This window comes from Phoenix dactylifera, chromosome 1 (genome assembly GCF_009389715.1).
Source record: "Phoenix dactylifera cultivar Barhee BC4 chromosome 1, palm_55x_up_171113_PBpolish2nd_filt_p, whole genome shotgun sequence".
Lineage (NCBI taxonomy): Eukaryota > Viridiplantae > Streptophyta > Magnoliopsida > Arecales > Arecaceae > Phoenix > Phoenix dactylifera.
Genome location: NC_052392.1, coordinates 31,751,580 through 31,770,927, shown reverse-complemented (window position 1 = coordinate 31,770,927; position 19,348 = coordinate 31,751,580). Strand labels below are relative to the sequence as shown.

Genomic DNA, 19,348 nt, shown 5'->3' with positions numbered 1-19,348 from the left:
GATGGCAAAGGTCGCTTCGTCGCCACGTTATCGGGGATCCGGTCTTGGTTCTCTAGAATCGGGCATGGATTGGGTTTTTAGGGTGCAAACAGGTTGGTTCCGGAATACTGCTTGGGATTTTTGGCTACTCATATCTCCGGACCCAAATTATTATATGTGCCAACTCCGAATTCAAAATAATATGTGGATTTCGGATTGTTATCGCGAAATTCCATTGTCTTTTTGCGTGTGGTTTTGGCCGTGGTTTTGTAGCCGGCTCATTAGTGGATATGAGCAAAAGCATATTCTTGGTAGTTTCATGAACCTGATCGACCAAATTAATGCCATGGCATGCTTTAGAACATGCTAGCTTGTTGATTCAAGACCTCATCCAACAAGTCATAGTCTTTACATACTCTTTCTATTTAAGTCTCAGTGTTCTCGCTAGACTAAAAGTCCAATTCAATCATAGATATCTTGATTAGCCTCTTGGAGAGTCTTCTCAATTGGAGGATTGGAGCCATGCCATCCTAGCCGCCATCGGAGCTGGCGGAATCGTCGAATCCTATCCCTGCTCTTTCTCCTACACCACCACAGCTACGGCCACCACCCCATCATCAAGGTCATCGTGGTAGTCGCACTGACCGTGTTCATCTTCTTTTTATTTGTTTTGGTCCTATATCGCCGCCTTGCCTATGGTGGCACTAGCTCCACCATCCTCATTGATGTCAAGCCTCCTCCGGCAAGCATCCTTCGTCGATTCTCCTACCACCATTGCCTCCTTCTTCCCCTCCCACAAGCTTGGCTAGGGCAGGTTCGTCCCCGTCTTCTACAACAACTTTTTCTTCAACCAAAATTGAGGCGGTCTCCAAAGGCCTCGTTAGCTCCATTTACGCCACTTGAACTTCGATTGCGGTTGCCTCTCTGATGTCGTCCCCAAGTTCGTCCTCACCCTGACCCCCACCACACACCCATCTGCTATCGCTTGCCTCTCTCCGACACAGCCTCCTCCGCAGCCACTCATCCTGCAACTCCGGCCAAGTTCCTGGGCTTGTCTTCAATGTCATTTTGATATACCAAGGGAGGGGATGGGCTCAAGAAAGAGCATTCAGCATAAATAGTAGAGTCTGAAGTAAACAACAGCCTATTAATAAAAGTCTCTCAACATTCTACACCATGAATGTTGAGTATAATGAAGCTGAGAATAGAGAATATAGTTTCAGTTGTTTGACAGCATAAATCGATGGATATATGGCAGTTTTGAATTCTGACCAAACAATTTTTACCAAATCCATCATGCTGCTTATCGAGCCTTTGGTCCTCCTAAAGATGCCAATTCTCAATATTACCGCCTCGCATTCGTCAACGTCCTGCAAGAATGAGCTCATTTCCTTCAACTAGGTTTCGCTGTTTCCCTAGTCCAGGCATTCTACTCGCTTTTAATGCGAGGGCAGCTTTCTGTGACGCTCATGCAGAAGTGTCTACTTTCCAGCATCCACCCATGCCCGAATTATTTCCGGAAAAAAAAAAAGCAAAAGACCATATCGGCCAACAATTAAGCCAACAAGGAGCATGATACCTGCATCCATCACAAAATCATTTTAAAATTGCCACTTTATAACACTTTTTTTTTTTGGTCTTTGAGAAGTCAATCACTTTGACAAAATTTTAATAACCAGTAGCATATATGGCCATTCAAATCCATTAAAAAATGCTTGTGGTTTTGCAGCCATTAGAGGAACTTCCATAACCATATCCTCAATAGTTGCCCTGAGCCCAGAGCATTATAAAATATAAGCATCTTCAGAGGATGAAGAAAAGAAAAATGTACACCACCTGCCAAACAAAATTCATTCAGGGCATGCCTTCCATAAATCAAAGTCAGCATTACTGCAGTTGCCAGAACCAGGAGCAATAAAAATAATCAGCAATTGGAAGTTAACGCACACCACCTGCAAACCAAATTTAGGGCATACCTTCTACAAAACAGGTAGGGCAGACCAGTCAAGCCAGTTAATCAAAGTCAAAGATGTTTATTATTTAATTGCACAAAGACAAGTTTGCGCAGACGCGACTTAGATAACAGCTAGGATAGCAATACCAGAACATATAGACTCCACCACCAACACAGACAATAGAAACAAACAATACTAGAAAATATAGATTCGTCCAAAGTATCAAAAGTACCAGAAATCAAGAATACCTAAAAACCTAAATTGCTGGAGGCATGGAGTTACTCCTCTTCTGTTTCTGACTCAGCATTCTGAAGCCACTCGACGAAAGGCTTCATGTTCTTCAAAACAGGAGAGCTCTTTTTGACGCCAGCGAGACCTTCCTCATACCACTGCACAATGTATTCCTCCTCCACCACATCCCCATCATAGAGAAACTTTGCAGCTAAAGCCACCTCTTTCACTGCATCAGCACTACATTTCTCACAGAAGGCCTCAATAGCCCGGAGCAGAAGCAACTGGGATCCCTCATCCTGCACAGCAGCAGCAAGGTAGTTCTTCTTCTTGGCCACCTCCTTAGCAAACCCTTTCCCCACACCCTCGAAGAGGGCATCAAAGAGTGCATTCATCACCTCCTGAGGGGAGCCAACCACCGAACCCAGAAAGGATACAAGCCCACTTGGAGTTGAGCCCTTGCTCAGTTTGCCTTTGATCTCTTTAACCAGCCTGTCATGGGCGTTAGATTTCTTCAATGCTTCTTCAGCTCCGTTTTTTGCAGCTTCCTCTTTCTTCTCTTCTTTAGGTTTCTTCTCTCCCTTGTCTGTCTCAGTAGTGGTAAGCACAACCATTTCAGCAGTAGCGGCACTGAGCTGTTCCTGGATGCGTTGGCGAGCTGCTTCAAGAGATGTATCAGTCTGCCACTGGATATCATCATCTTCAGCGACCTCGTTATCACCAGACTGGCTGCCAGCTGGTGAAGAATGATCCTCGTCAGACCCTGCAGGCTTCTTCTTTCTAGCAGCAGCTTTTGAATTTGCCCCTTCTTTGGATGATACAGTACCCTTCTTCTTCATCTCTTTCTTCAATTTCTTCTGTTCTTCATCAGCAGCTTCACCTTCCTTGAGCCTGTCTTTCTCCACCCGCCTCATTGACTTCTTGTCTTTGGATCCTTTTTTCTGCTCTGGTGGGTTCTTCAGAATAAAAGTTGTGAGCTTGTCCCTCATGTCCACATCCGATACAAACCCACATGCAGCACATTTGAGGGTGATCATCTGGGACTTGGTGATTACTATTTCAGTTTCAGGATTCCTGCATCCATAGCACTGCACATACTTTTCGATGAAGTTCTCAAGAAGCCCAGCTAGCTTGGCAGTGTCATGAGCCCCATTAACAATCGAAGTACCAGTTTTTGTGTCAAACTTTGACTGTGCACCAAGCTCACACCCAAAATATTTTATGGTGTAGGGGGCAGGCCTTGCCAAAGCCTTTGCAATGTCCACCATGTTCACGATGTTGGTCTTGATTCCATTTCCACGACCTTCTATTTTGGTAATCATCTTTGGCATCTTGTACCTGTAGAAGGCATCATCACTGTTTGAGGCACCAATATTCTGCAAAGCCATCTGTACCTGAGAAACCAAAAGTAGGGACTGGTGGCAATGTCAGATGTAGCAAATGCTGGACGTAGGGATTGATGCAGCAGTAAGTGACAACAAGTGACTCGCTTCTTCACTATGGAACTGATCCGAGGCGAGAGGAAAAGGTTGCTCCCAGCTGCAACCTTGAATTAGTGCAGAATCCTGAAATGACTTGAGATGCATGCAATCAACTCTATCCAAAGAGTGTATGTATTTTTTTCTGGATGTAGGGCAGTATTCTCCAAGCAACCCAATGAATCCCAAGTACAAGGAGTCCCGTTCAGACATAAAAGATGTGCTGCACTTCACACTCTCCACTTTGACAGGTAAGAAAGGTATGATGTAAAACAGTCTTTACTTCTTTAAAAGTCAATATATCCTGCAAAATAAGATCACAAAAGCAATAATTAAAAAAGTTATCCATCAAATTGATTACGTAAAGCAAATACTGAAAACAATCGGGATCGCATGGCACTACACTAAAAAAGACAGAAGATGACAAAGAATATAGAATAAGAGGATGTAAAAAAACTACTTCATGCAGTCACAACATGATACTAAATCAAGCTACAGCATGCAGAAGATCCACATTTATCACCTCTAATTTAGCATCCTGTTAAAAAGGGTTCTAGAAAGACACAGTAGTCAAAATTGTGAAGTTAATCCAAAAGACTGATAATGAAATTACTAATGACCAAAATCATTAAGTCAAATATCGCTCAATAACCCAAAATTAGAGGTGACTACTGTGTATATCGAGTAGAAAGACTGATAATGAAATTACTAATAACCCAAAAGACTGATAATGAAATTACTAATGACCAAAATCATTAAGTCAAATATCGCTCAATAACCCAAAATTAGAACCATACTCAAAAGTAGGTAAGTAAAACAATAGCATTAATGCTACATCTAGAGATTTTAATCTACCATAACCATAACCATCTAGCCTTTTCCCAACTATCCAGCGTTGGCTTTATAAATCCTAATCTGCCAAGTATTCTTATTTAAAGCCACTTCTGATGTTATTTAAAGTTAGATTTTAATTTCAAATTCACAATTTTATGCTTATTCTAGATTTAATACTTTAATTTTATGAAGTTGAGATTTCTAGGAGGAGCTTGATCTTAAAGCAATTTCAAAGCTATGAAGCAATAAGCAATCTTACCCCCACACTTACGGAATCCAGATTCAAAGTCCTTACAAGATGGCAATCCATAAAGAAATCCAACCTGATGAAGCATTTATGTTAAATACACATAGCATATAGCTACTTAAATTCAGACATCAATGAGTTGGGTCTAGCCTTAATTTTTGATTCGACTGTAGAGTAATATCAAGTCTATTTGGTTTTGACAAGATTGGATCTAAATGCATCAGAGGCTAACTTGATTGAGGTTTAGGTCTACATTAAGGACTAGACAGGATTAAACTTTAGATTTGGGATGACTCAGCAATCACCTCAATTAAATTCAAGATTACCTAAGTCATTTGCACCACCAATGTGTTTGCTCTTGAGCAAGGCTAAATTGCCATCTTGTAGCAAGAAAGTAGGTCCTCCAAATTAGCACAATCCAGAGGTTAGTTATTCTACATTCTCCCAAAAGCAGATATTAAAAATTATGCTTATCTGAAATTAGACTTTTCGGGGTAAAGAATAATACCTTTTTTTATGGAATGTTACAAATACCTGCTACACATAATTGTTTTAATTTAATTTTAAAAACCATAAGGCTTTTTTTCTGAAGAGCATAAAATGCACTCAAATTAAGATCGACAAAGTTTTTCATTGAATCACGTAAGAATAATTCCTCGCAATGTGTTATGGATCAAGCATCAACATACATCACAGATAAGGTCTACAGGGAAGCATGTCACAATATTACAATATCATGAGTTCCATGAAACAGACCGACAAACTTATACAAGAAAACTCAATCTCAACTAAAACTATGATCAAATCATCTTGATCAAAAAAAAAAAAACTTTTCAACATGTAACAGTCAAGATGGCAGCCAGTTCAATTCCACCCCCCCCCCCCCCACCCCACCGCCCCACCCTACACACGCAAAGGCTGGAGCAAGTAAAATAAACACATGGCTAATTGAATGAGGACAGCACAAATACCAATCCCCCCTCACCTGGTTTGGTGGGGACAAGTCTAGGAAGCTCGAGGGAAGACCCCCCACCTGCTTTGGATTGTGAGGGGGGATTGGGGGAAAGGCAGAAGGGAATGGGATACATCTCATGATAGGAAATGAAACATTTTGGGTTATGGAAGTTGATGCCAATTATCCTCCCGTTTTGCAAAAGCTAAGAACAGTGAACCTGATTATCATGCCCAAGGACTCATTTGGTTCGCGGGAAGAGGAGGGAGAAAAGTGTAGTCAACGAAAAAATGAAAAAAATATCTTATGTTTAGTTGGAGTTTTCAAAAGAAGAGACGAAAAAGTAGCTTTTCCAAATGAATAAACTTTTCACATTTCATGAGAAAGAAAAACCCATGTGAGACATGCAAAAGCCACTTTCAGATGGGATAAAAATTATGGTAATTTTTTTCCAAAAATACTCTTAAGCCATCACGATCTTCTTAATAGATATGTTTAATAGTTAATCTTAAACTATTAAAAATTACCACAATATAAAGAAGTTATGGAAATTTTAATATATAAAAATATATTAATAACTATTTAAAATTATCATGGTATAAAGAAGCTGTTAGTTATTAACTAAAAAATCAATCCAATAAATATTTTTAATAGCTATTTTTAATTTTTCAAAATATTTTTAGATTTTAAAAAAATTAAACACAGCTATTAAAAATATATTATGAATTGTGGTAATTTTAATAGTTAAACAAGTATTCAAATATATTATGAATTATGGTAATTTTCATAGTTAAAAATATTTTTAAATAGCTACTAAAAATATATTTGGATCTTTTTGGTGTTAAACCTTCAAAACCTTTGGACCTTGCTATTTCAAGCATCTGATTCTAAAAATTATGCATGTGATGTTTTTTTTTCTTGTAATCCCTTTATTAAGAGTATAATAAATATTTTACACAACTTTTCTAGAAAAATATATGCTCAACCAAATATAAGTCACTTTGAAAAGTATATTTCCTATGCTACTTTTCCATGGTCAACAAAACATGCAAAAACCACTTTTTCAGGTATCGCAGACCCAGTCATCAGCTTCCCAAGAAAAAACATTCCAATGAAGTAAAATTCTTCCCACAAACCAAACGAGTCCTAAAAGTCCATCTCAATGAAAGTTGTGGTCTCTGCTTTGGTGTTGTGATATTTATACTTCATAAGTATGCTTCCTTAGGGCATAAGGAATTTGATATTGTGCTGAATATAGTTTCAAGTTTGATATAAAAAAGAGGACCCAATCTATATTGAGTTTATTGTGTTTTTGAAAAGAAGGAACAAGTTACATCGCTTAAGTTTCTCCTTTGGCATGTACAGTACATCAGGATTTTCCCAATGATGAATTCTTACCAAATTGGAGACAAATTAATATTTTTTAAACAAAAATTATTTGTTAACTTCAATTCCAATCAAAATAATGGAAGGATGCGGGTGGAGAGGGGAGAGATGGAGCTCAAGCCGTGGACAATGTTTTCTTGCCTAAGATTTTCTTTTTCCTTTTTTTTCTTTTTGGGGTTAACTTTGGCGCAGCCAAAACCTATGAGAGAAAGGGGACTCCCATGTAACATAAGCCAAACATATTCGAGTTCCGCTTGCGATTTTTCTTTCCTTTTGCCATTGCCATTTTTACAAAACACTTACAATTAAATGCAATGGTGCTTTGTCTATTATGTTGACAGAAGATCACTAGGAGAATATTCCAAAATGTGAACTACCACTTTTTAATAGAGTTCGGATATAGATAAGCTTGTTGAACAAATCAATATAAGCAACCACATTGCAGATCCACAAACACGGATTCAAAGTCTAAGCTGCAAGAACAAATCATGCTTAGATTGATAATGGGCTTGCCTAAGCATGTTTAGTTAATTAATAAGACAAACTCAAGCACAACTAAAAGCTCAATATTTGATCAAGCCATGCCTGAACTCTTTGTTTTGCAAAGAAAAATCAAAGCCCACTTTACCCAATCATAGCCTCAAATATGAACACACCTTTCCATATATCAAGCCAAGCCTAAGCAGCCAAAAGTTGAGGTCAGCTCAGCACATTCACACCCTACCAAAAGTACATGCATACACCATCATCCAAGCCTAAGCAGCCAAAAGTTGAGGTCAGCTCAGCACATTCACACCCTACCAAAAGTACATGCATACACCATCATCCATAAAATAGATGTAAGTTGGCACTTTCCTAAAATGGTGCCTGCATGAAATCAGTAACCTTCACGTTTTTTCACAAATTGATTTGTAATAAAGATAAAACAAATTGGAGAAGCTCAAGACTGCAATCATCAATTGCATGCATCTCAATAGGCAATAAAAAAGCTAATATACTCACATCTTGCGATGACTTTTCATAGACTAATCACCAAAATAGGGCGTCCCATACACAAGGCTCCCGCCACCATGGGGTCTAGGGAGGGTCTAATGTAAGCAACCTTACCCCCATGTGCAGAGAGACTATTTTCATATTTCAAACACGTGATACCTAAGTCACAATAAAAAAACCTTACTATTGCACTAGGTCCTGCCCTTGCTAATCACCAAGCCTTAAAATTTACAACTAAATACCTTCCTTAAAAGTGTTATCATTGTCTACTCTCCTAAATTACACCAAAGCAATTATATATCTACCTTACAGATAACCAAATAGTAGGGAGGATTAATCCTGGAACAAGGATTGCTAACATTATATATATATATATATATATATGAAGAAAGAAAATAAAAGTGACATATATTGCAGACTGCTAAATTAAATCAAACTTTAGTCGAGGCAATGTTATCAGAACCAAAATCACAACTGATATCCATCATAACTGTAATGGAACTATCTGTATGCCAAGAATCAGCTAATCTAAAAAGAAGTTCAAGGTTCAACTTATTTGCCCATAATCCATATAAATAATCAAAACTAGGCTGTTGGATCAAGAGTTCCAACTCAAATGCTAGCCGAGTTACACTAACAATATAAAAGAAAAAATGGGTAAAAATAAAGGACTTGGAAGTTGATATTAAAACTAATCTGATTATACGAAAACTCAATACTCATAAACGATCAATTAAGCTATACCATAAAAAAGAACGATCAAACTATAATTACCATGAAAAATCCCACATACACACACATATCAGATCAAATCAAAATCCAACACAGAGATAAGCATCAGTAACAGTCTGATTGAACCAAAAGAAAGGCAAACCAATCTCAGAATCAAACTAAAAACTCATAAATCAAACAAATCCTAATCAAGTCATGAATTTCCAGTAATCCACGGTCCACCATCTCAAAGAATACGATAATGAAATCAAATATCAGGAAATAAAACAAATTAAAATCAAAACAATCGCTCCAAAGACCAAATCAATCCAAAATCTCTACATAAAAGCCTACAATTACCACAACGATCAAGCCCCAGAGAACCCAGTAAACAAGCAAAATAACCAACACGAGCAATGGAAAAGCGAGATCGGATCGACAGGAGGCGATCGAGAGAGAGAAGAGGAGGCCCTTACCTTGACGAATCGCCTACGGAAAACCCTAGACCGCGTTTCTTTCTCTCTCTCCTCTCTCCGAGCTGGGGAAGAATAGAACAAGAGCGAAGAAAAACAGAGAAAAGGATTTATTTATATAGAGGCAAGGGAAGGTCCCTGGAAACCCTAAATGTTAGAGGACACTTCGCCGAGTTTTCCACCTTTTCACCGCCGTACCATACCCATATAAATCTTTTGTGCGGATGCTAAATCGGCCATTCATCACTTTCACGTGAAGCAAATCAAGCCGTTGGTATGTCGCGATGATAGAGAAGCCCAAGATAGATGCTTCAACCGCATAATAATTCTATGCGCGCGATCGGAGGGTTTTCAGCTCTTGCTGGTCTGATAAGGACTTGATGATTGTATGAGGAACTGGACCCGTCAGATCTTGTATTTCGGCGATCTCGAGGCATGGGATGGTAAGCTTTATCCCGTTGGTTTCTCGATTTGTTCAAGATTCGTGCGTTCGCTATATAGAGCGGTAGATTCCGAGATCGGTCGTCGGTTTGGTGTGCGTTCGCACAACGGGTCAATGCTGAGGAGGAGGAAGTCGATTTGAATTGAAAGACATTGAAAAATAAATCAAATCAAAAAAATACACGAACTTTGAGGCACCCAGAGATCACGTTGTTATGACAAGCCACAGCCAGGTTGTACAGCTGCAAGATTTTCCCAAACTTTTACATTTGCAATGGAAGGAAGTATGGCAAGAGGAGCTTGAAATGCGTGGAGAGACATGATCATGGTGTGGATGCTCATGGAGGTAGTATGAGTTGAATGTAATTATTTAATTTTTAAATGCATGAACATTGTAGACATTTCTATTTCAAATCAAAAGGATATGTGCAATGAATGGTAAAAATTAAATTAATGTTTATAGAATTAGAAATAAGAGAGATGAAATAAAGGAAGTGAATAAAAGAATATCGATTTTTTTTTTTGTTTGCCTTCTAAATTTTAAAACAAGTAGTTGGTAACAGATGTGGATGAGAAATGAGTAAAGATTCTTTTAAAAAAATAGTATCTAATTGGTTTAAGAAATTGTGTAGACGAGCAATATATAACTTGTTAACCATATTTTTCATATGTTTTTGTGAAAAGAAGAATTAAGGACATTTCAAATACAAAATTTCATAGATTTCAAATTTAACATAGTATATTTGTTTTTAATTAATAAAATAGTGTAAATAAGCAAGGTTAATGCAGGAATTTATTTGAGAAAAAATAAGTTATTCCCTGTCTATATATTATACAGAAAGTTAGACTCTATCAATTCTCAAATAGGTTGTAATTATTGATTATTTTTGTCCTTAAGAACAATAAGATTTAATCAAGAGGCATCATACTTTTCCACTTAGCCTCGGAATAATGATTTTTGTAAAAATGATATTCAACATCTGATTTCTAATGACCGATAGAAAGCAATCTTCATGGTCTAAATAATGACTCATTGTTTTAATCCCTTTCTATCAAATAATGATCACAACTTTAATATTTAATCGACAAATTCACCATTTAAGAGGGTTGTAATCATCATCTACTAGAAAGAGATCAAAAGAATTAGTTATTAGTTGGATGACAAGGGAGTGTTGTTACATTTATCAAAAATCAATTGATGCATATTTGACAATAAAATAGAGTCTTTTTTTGAAATTGGAATGAAAAAGGGGGGAACAATATATACGATGCTCTAAATTTGATGGGACAGTGATATTTGGTGGTTGACTTTGTGATATTTGCTTCTTCTTTTTTTACCTCTTCTTCCTTCTTTCCCTTATTTACTTTTTTTCTTTTCTTTTTTTCTTTTTTCTTTTCTTTCTATCTTTCCATCTTTTCTTTGTTCCTTTCTTCTTCTTCTTTCATTCCTTCTTTCTTTTCTTTCTTTTTTTTCTCCCTTCACTTTTTTCTTCTTTCTTTACTTCTCTTCTTTCCTTTTCTTCTTCTTTCCATTATTTTTCTTCTTTCTTCTTCTCTTCTATGTTGATGGGTTTTGGAGTCTGCCCGGACCCCAATCCCATTTTCTCACAACAATGGATGGGAGGTTGGGCGATCCCTTATCCCACCAAGATTAAAAATATTGATCTACATTAACTTAGACTCCTTAATAGATTCCTAAATATGTTGGACTCCATCTTCTCTCTAATTTCAACTCATTCAACTCTTAAACAAATTAAACTCTATCCTTTCTCTTCTCTCTTCTTTTAAATGTGTATTCTACATGCCCAATTACCAGTATGCTAAAACTTCTCAAAAGACCACATAGATAAATTTATTCTCTATAAGTATATTTATATAAAAATAATAAAGAAAATGTCATCTTACTCTCTATTGTCCGCTTCTCATAACATATTTACATCTCCATCCATCCCCCCTTCACACTCATCCAACAACCTCCTGTATGGTATATCCTTATCCATAAGGTTCTCTGTATTTTTTTTCTCTCTACAAATTTTTTGCCTCATTTTCTACTAATGATTTAATATGTTTTTTTAATCAATCTATCTATTTTTGCACACCCTATCTTGCAATTTTTGTGGGATGTATAGTTTACTTTCTTCCTTTCTTTTTTTCATTTTTTATAGAGGATAAAATATTATTTATGTATTTGTATTTCATCTCAGCTTGCATATTTATATAAAATTTGCCTTTTTTTTTTGAGCCAGTTAGTGGAGGTTGTGTGTTCTGTGATGGTTCAACTGAAACAATCACACCTTGTCTTGCAACATCCATTTTAAGGGTCTTTAAAGAATGGTTGAAATTGAAAAGTATCCTTCGTCACTCTCTTCATTATGGTCTCTATGGAGAAAGAAGAGGATAGAATGCATGGATGGAAGGTTTGGGAGCAACTGGTAATGGCTAAACATCGGCAAATTCAGAGAGATAGAAATGATAGGCTCTTCCTCCAGCCTAACTCCTGATCCATTATTATTGCGGTCTTGGCTGAGATTGTCAACCGTTTCTCCTCTAAAACCTTAAAGACACAAGGAGTTTGTGACCAATCTTTGTAATCTAAATCTTTGCAAGCTTACCCATCAGGCCTTCTACTTGTAATGACTTAATTCTTTGAATAAATGTGGGCAGGGATTAAGCTTTCCTACTAATTCCATCGGAAAAAAGAGTTTGTAACCAAACCACCAACTTATTAGTGGATTAATTAAGATAATAGAAGAAGATACTTTGCTTCATTCCTATAACATGTACTTCCCCCGTGGAAGCCAAACGTGAGGAAGAATAACTTGAGTTTTTGCCTTCTTCGAATCATGGTTGTCTTGCTCTCCCCAATAAACTTCAAGTTCCCCATGGCTTTCCAGCTATACTTCAGCTAAATAGTTATGATATTTTATTCTTTATTCTTTTTCTAATATGGATTGCATGTTCTGATTTAACAAACCTTAAGGTGCATAGCTTAATCCATCATTTATATTCCGTGTGTGTGTGTGTGTGTGTGTGTATAAGAGAGAGAGAGAGTGAGAGAGCAGAAAAAATAAAAGCCAGCCTGCCAATTTGATAAAATAAAACTTTGGATGGTGCTTTATAGCTAAATCTAGTCCAGAAACCCATGAGATTCGACAGCCAAAATGACAAGGTGCACACCATCAATTGGCTTGAATTTCCTTTGCATATAACCGAGAGAATCTAATTCCCCAACAGTTAAGAGAGACAGAGAATCTAAGATGCATCCACTAGATTTCAAAGCAAATCTTTTCCTCTCCTATCCTAGCAGTTTTACCTACCCATCTTACAAGTTTACTTACATTGCTCGCACCGATGACATTAAATACGCGTGGCTAATGCGGTGGCACATCGATGTGATTTGGGGGGAGAAAGATGGATGCTGTCGACGCTCGACGGTAATGCAATGTCCTTGATCGAGAGTTGAAAAAGGGGGGAGGCCATGCAACACGAGACACGTGGCAATCGGGGCTCTACGATAGATTTTGTCATGTCCTGCTACGAAAACGGAAAAAAGGGATGGACGGCCAAGTTGTGGTCCAAGTGTGAACATGGATGCGTATGTTTCATGGAGTGGTTGGATGGAATGATCAAGCCAGCACTGCATTTAACCTAATATGGCATTTTTTTTTTTTTTTTTTTTTTGGGCTACAGCTGGCTCATCCACCTCCTTATGGATGCATATAAAAAAATCCAAAAAAATATCACATCAATCCTTTTACTCCGACAAACTTTCTTCGATCACTCAATCCGCAGCTTCGTTGGCTTCGTTTAACCGACAAACTTCCTTTTCGTGATTCAGGATACTTTTAGAATGATCATGGAAGACCTCTCAATCCGCAGCTTCGTTGGCTTCTTTATAAACGTGCTATGATATTTCAGTAATTCAATGCTGAACAATAATTATTTGAGAGAATAAATGCTTGAAGCATAGCTTAAACAATATATTTAACTACTGCAGAAGTACATGAAGCTCTCGTCTAGTTCGATATTCTACTTGTTAACTTCTGGCAACATTGTTGCCACCTAAAAAATAGAAGGACGCATGCTTTCTCATTCATTGTCCAAACCAAACTTTGGAATATTCTCACACGTCTCTGTTCATATTTCTACCAAATTAGCTGCAGAAGTCTTCGTAACCAAGACTACTAAAAAGGCATAACTTTTGCCACAAAAAAAAGAGAGAGAAATACATACTGTTGTAACTCTTCGAATTGAAGTTTTGGGTGATTCAAATTTACGTGAAGACCTTCTTGGAAGCACCTAATATTTTAGTGACTTTGGTGAAGCTAGAGATAGAGGCATTTGGGCTGAGTTAGATGCTAAATTGTTTATTTATTCGATTTATATATGGTATATGTCATTGGCTCAAGAAACTTGCACATATTTTGTTAGATATAAGTGGCTTATTGGCGCAGTTCAAGGTTGCATGGCTGTCTTGCATTTTCAGACAAGCATGGGAAATGGTAAAGCTTCTTCTAATCCCAATTCTATCGTTCTCTATCTCAACTCCTTGGCAGATCATTGTTATGGTAAACACCAGCAGAGGTCTTTCCAAGCTTAGAACATGATTGGAAGAACTTTCACCACTCTCCAAAATTCATATCTGACCACTAAAATATCACATTATAATCTCTTCTTACAGTCACTCTTGAGGATTTTATACCTCATCACAAATCAGTAGGAGGTACCGCCAGCAAAGTAGACTAATTGCATACAAAAAGTTGCTTGAAGAATATCAAATAATTGGATCAGAAAAAGTGCTGGTCGTCACTAATATACTTCACTTGGAAAATATCATGAGGCTTTCGTTTCTTCAGATAGAGTATAATCTCTTTCAAAAATTTTCCTTCTGGTTGTGGCAGAAAATATAAACAACAGTCAGAGTGTTTGTGGTGCCGAATAATGGCGTGGAAGAAAATCTAGCTCAAAATAGGCTTACAAAGTAAGGTATTTAGACCAGGCTATGTTATTTTAAGTACAGTTAAAAGCTTCAAAAGCTTGTACCGGAGAAAAGGAGCTCCGGAAGCTAGCCATAGGCTCTTCCCTTCAAGTACTTTTCAGGAGGACCAAAGAGAAGTCTGCTCATATATAGAAAGGATACATAACAAAACAAGCAAGGAAGGATACATTGCTAAAATCATTTATTACTCAGGTTGGGCTTCCTCGCCTTGGGATTGCTCTGTGAAGAGGCAGAACCAGCTTCCCTTTGAAAAGGATTCCGAGTTTTTCCATCTCTGTTCTTCTCCTGCTTGGGAAATATCCTGCATAAATGTGAAGAATGCTTACTATAATTCCCATCATTTTCTTCATCATGTTTGGGATGCTCCAAGGCCTTGATACCATCACCTTTTTTGCAAGAATGCTTGTTGCGAGCTCGTCCTGTAGAAGCATCAGAAGCCATGGAGTCATCATCTTCATCACCTTCATCTTTACCACCATTGCTGTTTTTGTTACTTCTACCACCACCGTCGTCGTCGTCGTCATCATCATCATCATCATCATCATCATCATCCCCTTCAACATCATCATGGTCATCACTATCACCACCCTCATGCATGGGTGATGCCAGGTACTTGGTCCACCCAGACTCACTGCTGCTACACTCTTCTGCATCTCCAGCGAGTTGTGAAGCCTCCATAGCAGCAAATTGGGTTTGGAGGAGTGGGAGACAACAAGAAAGAAACCAAACTAGGCTGAGAGAATTGTTAGCCCCAAAGACGAGGCAAAGAACTCATTAAGAAGCACATAAATTCTCACTGCCAAAATGAACCTCCTTCAGCCTTTAAAGTCTCTGGCAACTTCCACATAACAAGACCCGATGAAGCCATCCTGAAGCATAAACCAAGATATGGAAAGCCAGCATCATTTAATAGGATGGCATAAATACCCACCACCTGGAAACTCAATTCATCCTTGAATTCTCTGACAAACCCCTCAACAGAAAGCTGCTCTTGTGCAAGGGACAGGGCCTCAGTAGAAGGCCATCTTACATGAGGAATGGAAGAGCACAATGTTGCATAGTTTGATATATCCCATCTTCTTTAATTCTCCTGCCTTGGAGACCCAGGGTACTTTAAAAAAATAGGAATGACACCCTATCCTTACAACTGTCCCTCACACCCTTCCCCGCCTTTTTAGCTCTCAGTCTTGTCATCAGGCCAGAAGGTAAATTTTTTAATGCATTGTGGGATCCCATCTGGATTCTGGGGCTTTAGTTTACGGATCAAAGGGGGGTAGATGAGGCTGTCAAGAAGGCTCCTAATACTGCTGTTCCATCTGTCCTGCGCTGTTTTGCTTCCTGTCTCTCCACCGAAGAAAACGATAGCAAATCAGTGTCTCATATTATTTTAGGGAAAAAAAAGGGAGGTCCTTAAGGTAAAGCTCGCGGAAAGACTTAAAAAACAAAATGGTAACAAAAGATATCTTTTATTTGGTTAAATTTTGTAAAATAAAAAATAGTATTTCTATAAGAATAAATTTTTTTATATTTTATTAGATTTTTAAAAAATATTTTTAAGCCATTAAAATTTATGAATAATTTTTTAATTAAGAATATAATAAATAGTTCATACAATTTTTTTTTAAAAAAGTAGATGCTCAATCAAGTATAAATCTAAAAAATGTCATTTTTTTTAGACCGATCAAATTAACAAAACTATTTTTCTAAATATTATATTTTTATAAATTATTTTTTTAAAAAAATATTTTAGTTAAACAAATTTATGAACTTAATTAGTTCTGAAAGTTTATGCCATTACCGTGGTTTAGGCAGGCTTACAAAGAGGGTTTTTTTTTTTTTTTTGTCACTTAGGTTGTTTCTGCTCCATTTAACCATGACTTTGGCCCCAGTTACAAGGCATTTATTTCACATGTGAGATCAATAAATTTTACGTAGTATTGTGGAGCGGGGTCTGGTGCACGACTTTAGTTGTTGGGTGTGACATGCTCCCTTATTTTAGGCTGTCATGTCAATGGGTGGTCACATTGAAGATGGTCCAATGGACCAATATAAATTCTAGATTGATGCGATGTTTATTCTTTATGGTCATCTCGCCAGACTTAAATTGCTTTGAGTGGGAAGGAAGTCCTTTTGCTTTGTTACCGTTACATGTGAGTAAGTGCTTTTCAGACCAGCTCAATCATATTAGGGATAACTCGGCTATAGTAATTAGCTAAATACAAGATGGCTCAAACGCCGAGGGAGAGGAACATCTTCTGCTTCAGAATATTTAGACGTTAAAAAGAAGATAAGGATAATTTTTCAAACTAAATATGTATTCAAAAAAGCTAGTAGGACTATAGACTAAGGAGCTTTTTGTACAACCGGCTACTCCAAAAGCATCTTTTGAGCTGAAGACTTGTATAGAACACTCTGAAACTTGTTATTTTCTGATTTTATTTGATGTATCCATACTTATAATGTATAAAACGTCCATTTTAGCACAAAAAATGTTTTTGAATGTTTTATGTTAGGACATGCTCTCTCTCAACAAAACTTTTGATCACAATGGTACCTCAGATGGGTGTGGCTTCTCTGCTCAATCCATCTAAACATGTGTTTCCCACATTTCTTGTTGGAAACTTGGTATAATTTAGAACAAGAATGACTAAGATTATTGTAAGAATTAAAGAACAAAAAAGGTATTCAAATATATTTTTTTAAGGTAACAAGGAGACAATATCGCACTTCCCTGTTAGATCAAGAATAATCGTACAAAGAGAAAAAAAAGAATTAAAAAACCAAATATAGAGGAAAACTTCTCAATACAAGTATTCAGGTATCAGTATTTCAGAAAAATATATACAATACTCACTCTCTCTCTACAGTTTGCTATTGATTGTCTTAAAGGAAAAATTATTGGACCACGTCTACCAGCTTAGTGGGACCAGTCCAACCACAAATAAATATGTACACAAAAAGGAAGCAAGACACACCGTGTTTGTCCATATTCTGTGCATGTCCATATGTGGCTGGACTGATCCATCTATAAGTTAGTGGACCTGATTCAACCAATACTTTAACGTCTTGAAAGCCATCCATTCCTGCATGAGTTTGCATGGCAATCATGAGTTGCTACATGATCAACATAAATGGTTGAATGTGTAAGCTGCGCTTGCAAATGGCATTTCTCCATTAGTAATGGGTAATCTTGGCACAGGGTGGCGAATACATCTACTTTAGCAAAGTTTTCACTAGAATAAAAATTGGACAAGCAAAAGTTATGTTTATTAAAATAGTTATGCCGTGAGTTATTTTAAATTGGGCTACAAGTTTCAGAATAAATTTTGGATGAGAGCATTTGGCCGGTTTAGAAATTAGATCCCAAATTAGGGATAAACCATGGTTATTCTTGATTAATATATTTGTTAAAATCACCACTTATCCTAAAAGCTTAAGCGTGAGCCGAACTTTTCTTTAATGAGTGAGCTCAACATGTGAAATTTTTATAAAATTCGAACTCAGGATCTCTGCTCTGATACCATATAAAAATTACCACTAATATTTTCTCACAATATTTAATTCTAGGATAAGGTAGGATAAATGGTTCTTTTTGTCTAATAAACAAGATTAGGTCATATGATAGTATAGCTGATGGCACAAGGAGCATATCCGGGTGAAAAAAGGTTGCCCACAACTTTTTAGCTACTTTTTTTGTCAACTAGGGATTCTTGACGTCATTCTATAAATGGGATAAAATTTGAGGACAACCCTAGTTCCAGTACATCTAAGGAACCACCGACCCCTTTTTGTCCCCGGTTTGACTAAATCGTCCGGGATCAACAGTTGAGAGGAAAAAACACTCAAAATGTTGTGGTTATTACTTATTCCAGGATAAAGTTGTGATAACTTTATTATCCCACCTCTTATCCACTTTCTCGATTAGGCCTTCCTATCTCTTAAAAAGTAAAAAATTAGTCATAAATGATAACTTTATACCAAGAATAGCCTATGACATCTCCCACTTGAAATAGTTTTTATAGAAAAATCTCCCATTTGAATAGTTATTCCTAGCTTATAAGTTATAACAAGCACAACTATTGCTTACTTGTCTGGCAAGCATAACACTTATCCCAGGCTTTATTGCACTCTGATGTATTATTGGTCTAGATAAAATTTGAAAAATTTCCATTCTGGCTTTTGGAATTTTCCCACGAAACCACGGGTGGAAAGAAATGCCACCTGCGTCGCACCTAGATATGGCATTTATTGAGATTAAACAGGGAATTTACCGAGCTGTATGGTTGTCAGTTTTTTTTAAGCACAAAAAAAAATCATGGAATGATTCCAATAACGATATCTTCTGTGCCAAAGAAGTTCGGAGTGCTTTGAGATCCATGCAGAATGCAATTCAACAATCGACATCACGAAAGAAGACTAATCATCCTTCCGCATGAAAGATAAAAGATACAACCTAAATCCTAATAACCCATGGATATAAATTGGGGTGCTCTTCAGCCGATAAACTTAAATTTAGAATTTAGAATAGTAAATGCCTGTAGGTAGAAGGAACAAGTTTGAGCATGTCATGTTTAGGTTGGATTTGTGTTCCTCGATGATACTCTAATCATAATAGGTTAGGGTTCTGTCCATATGTGAGACTTAATTAATGGATCATTAGGATTGGACA

The 19,348-nt window shown here is 37.2% G+C and overlaps 2 protein-coding genes across 5 annotated transcripts; both read right to left on the bottom strand.

The window, feature by feature from the left end:
- Window positions 1-1,992: 1,992 nt before the first annotated feature.
- Window positions 1,993-9,399, bottom strand: LOC120112496 (eukaryotic translation initiation factor 5-like). Of its 4 annotated transcripts, none has more exons than XM_039132048.1 (3): window positions 9,243-9,291; window positions 7,719-7,817; window positions 1,993-3,947 (listed from the first exon to the last, which is right to left on the bottom strand). In XM_039132048.1, exon 3 carries the CDS (start codon window positions 3,551-3,553, stop codon window positions 2,213-2,215), a length of 1,341 nt encoding a protein of 446 aa, XP_038987976.1. In that variant the 5' UTR covers window positions 3,554-3,947; window positions 7,719-7,817; window positions 9,243-9,291; the 3' UTR covers window positions 1,993-2,212. The 4 variants fall into 4 exon arrangements, with proteins under 4 accessions (XP_038987976.1, XP_038987972.1, XP_038987967.1 ...); XM_039132044.1 differs by having other exon boundaries at window positions 7,719-7,859; window positions 9,243-9,290; XM_039132039.1 differs by lacking the exon at window positions 7,719-7,817 and having other exon boundaries at window positions 9,243-9,399.
- A 5,255-nt stretch (window positions 9,400-14,654) lies between these two features.
- Window positions 14,655-15,842, bottom strand: LOC120112495 (pheromone-processing carboxypeptidase KEX1-like). Its single transcript, XM_039132034.1, has 2 exons — window positions 15,066-15,842; window positions 14,655-14,980 (listed from the first exon to the last, which is right to left on the bottom strand). Exons 1-2 carry the CDS (start codon window positions 15,355-15,357, stop codon window positions 14,868-14,870), a joined length of 405 nt encoding a protein of 134 aa, XP_038987962.1. The 5' UTR covers window positions 15,358-15,842; the 3' UTR covers window positions 14,655-14,867.
- Window positions 15,843-19,348: the final 3,506 nt, after the last annotated feature.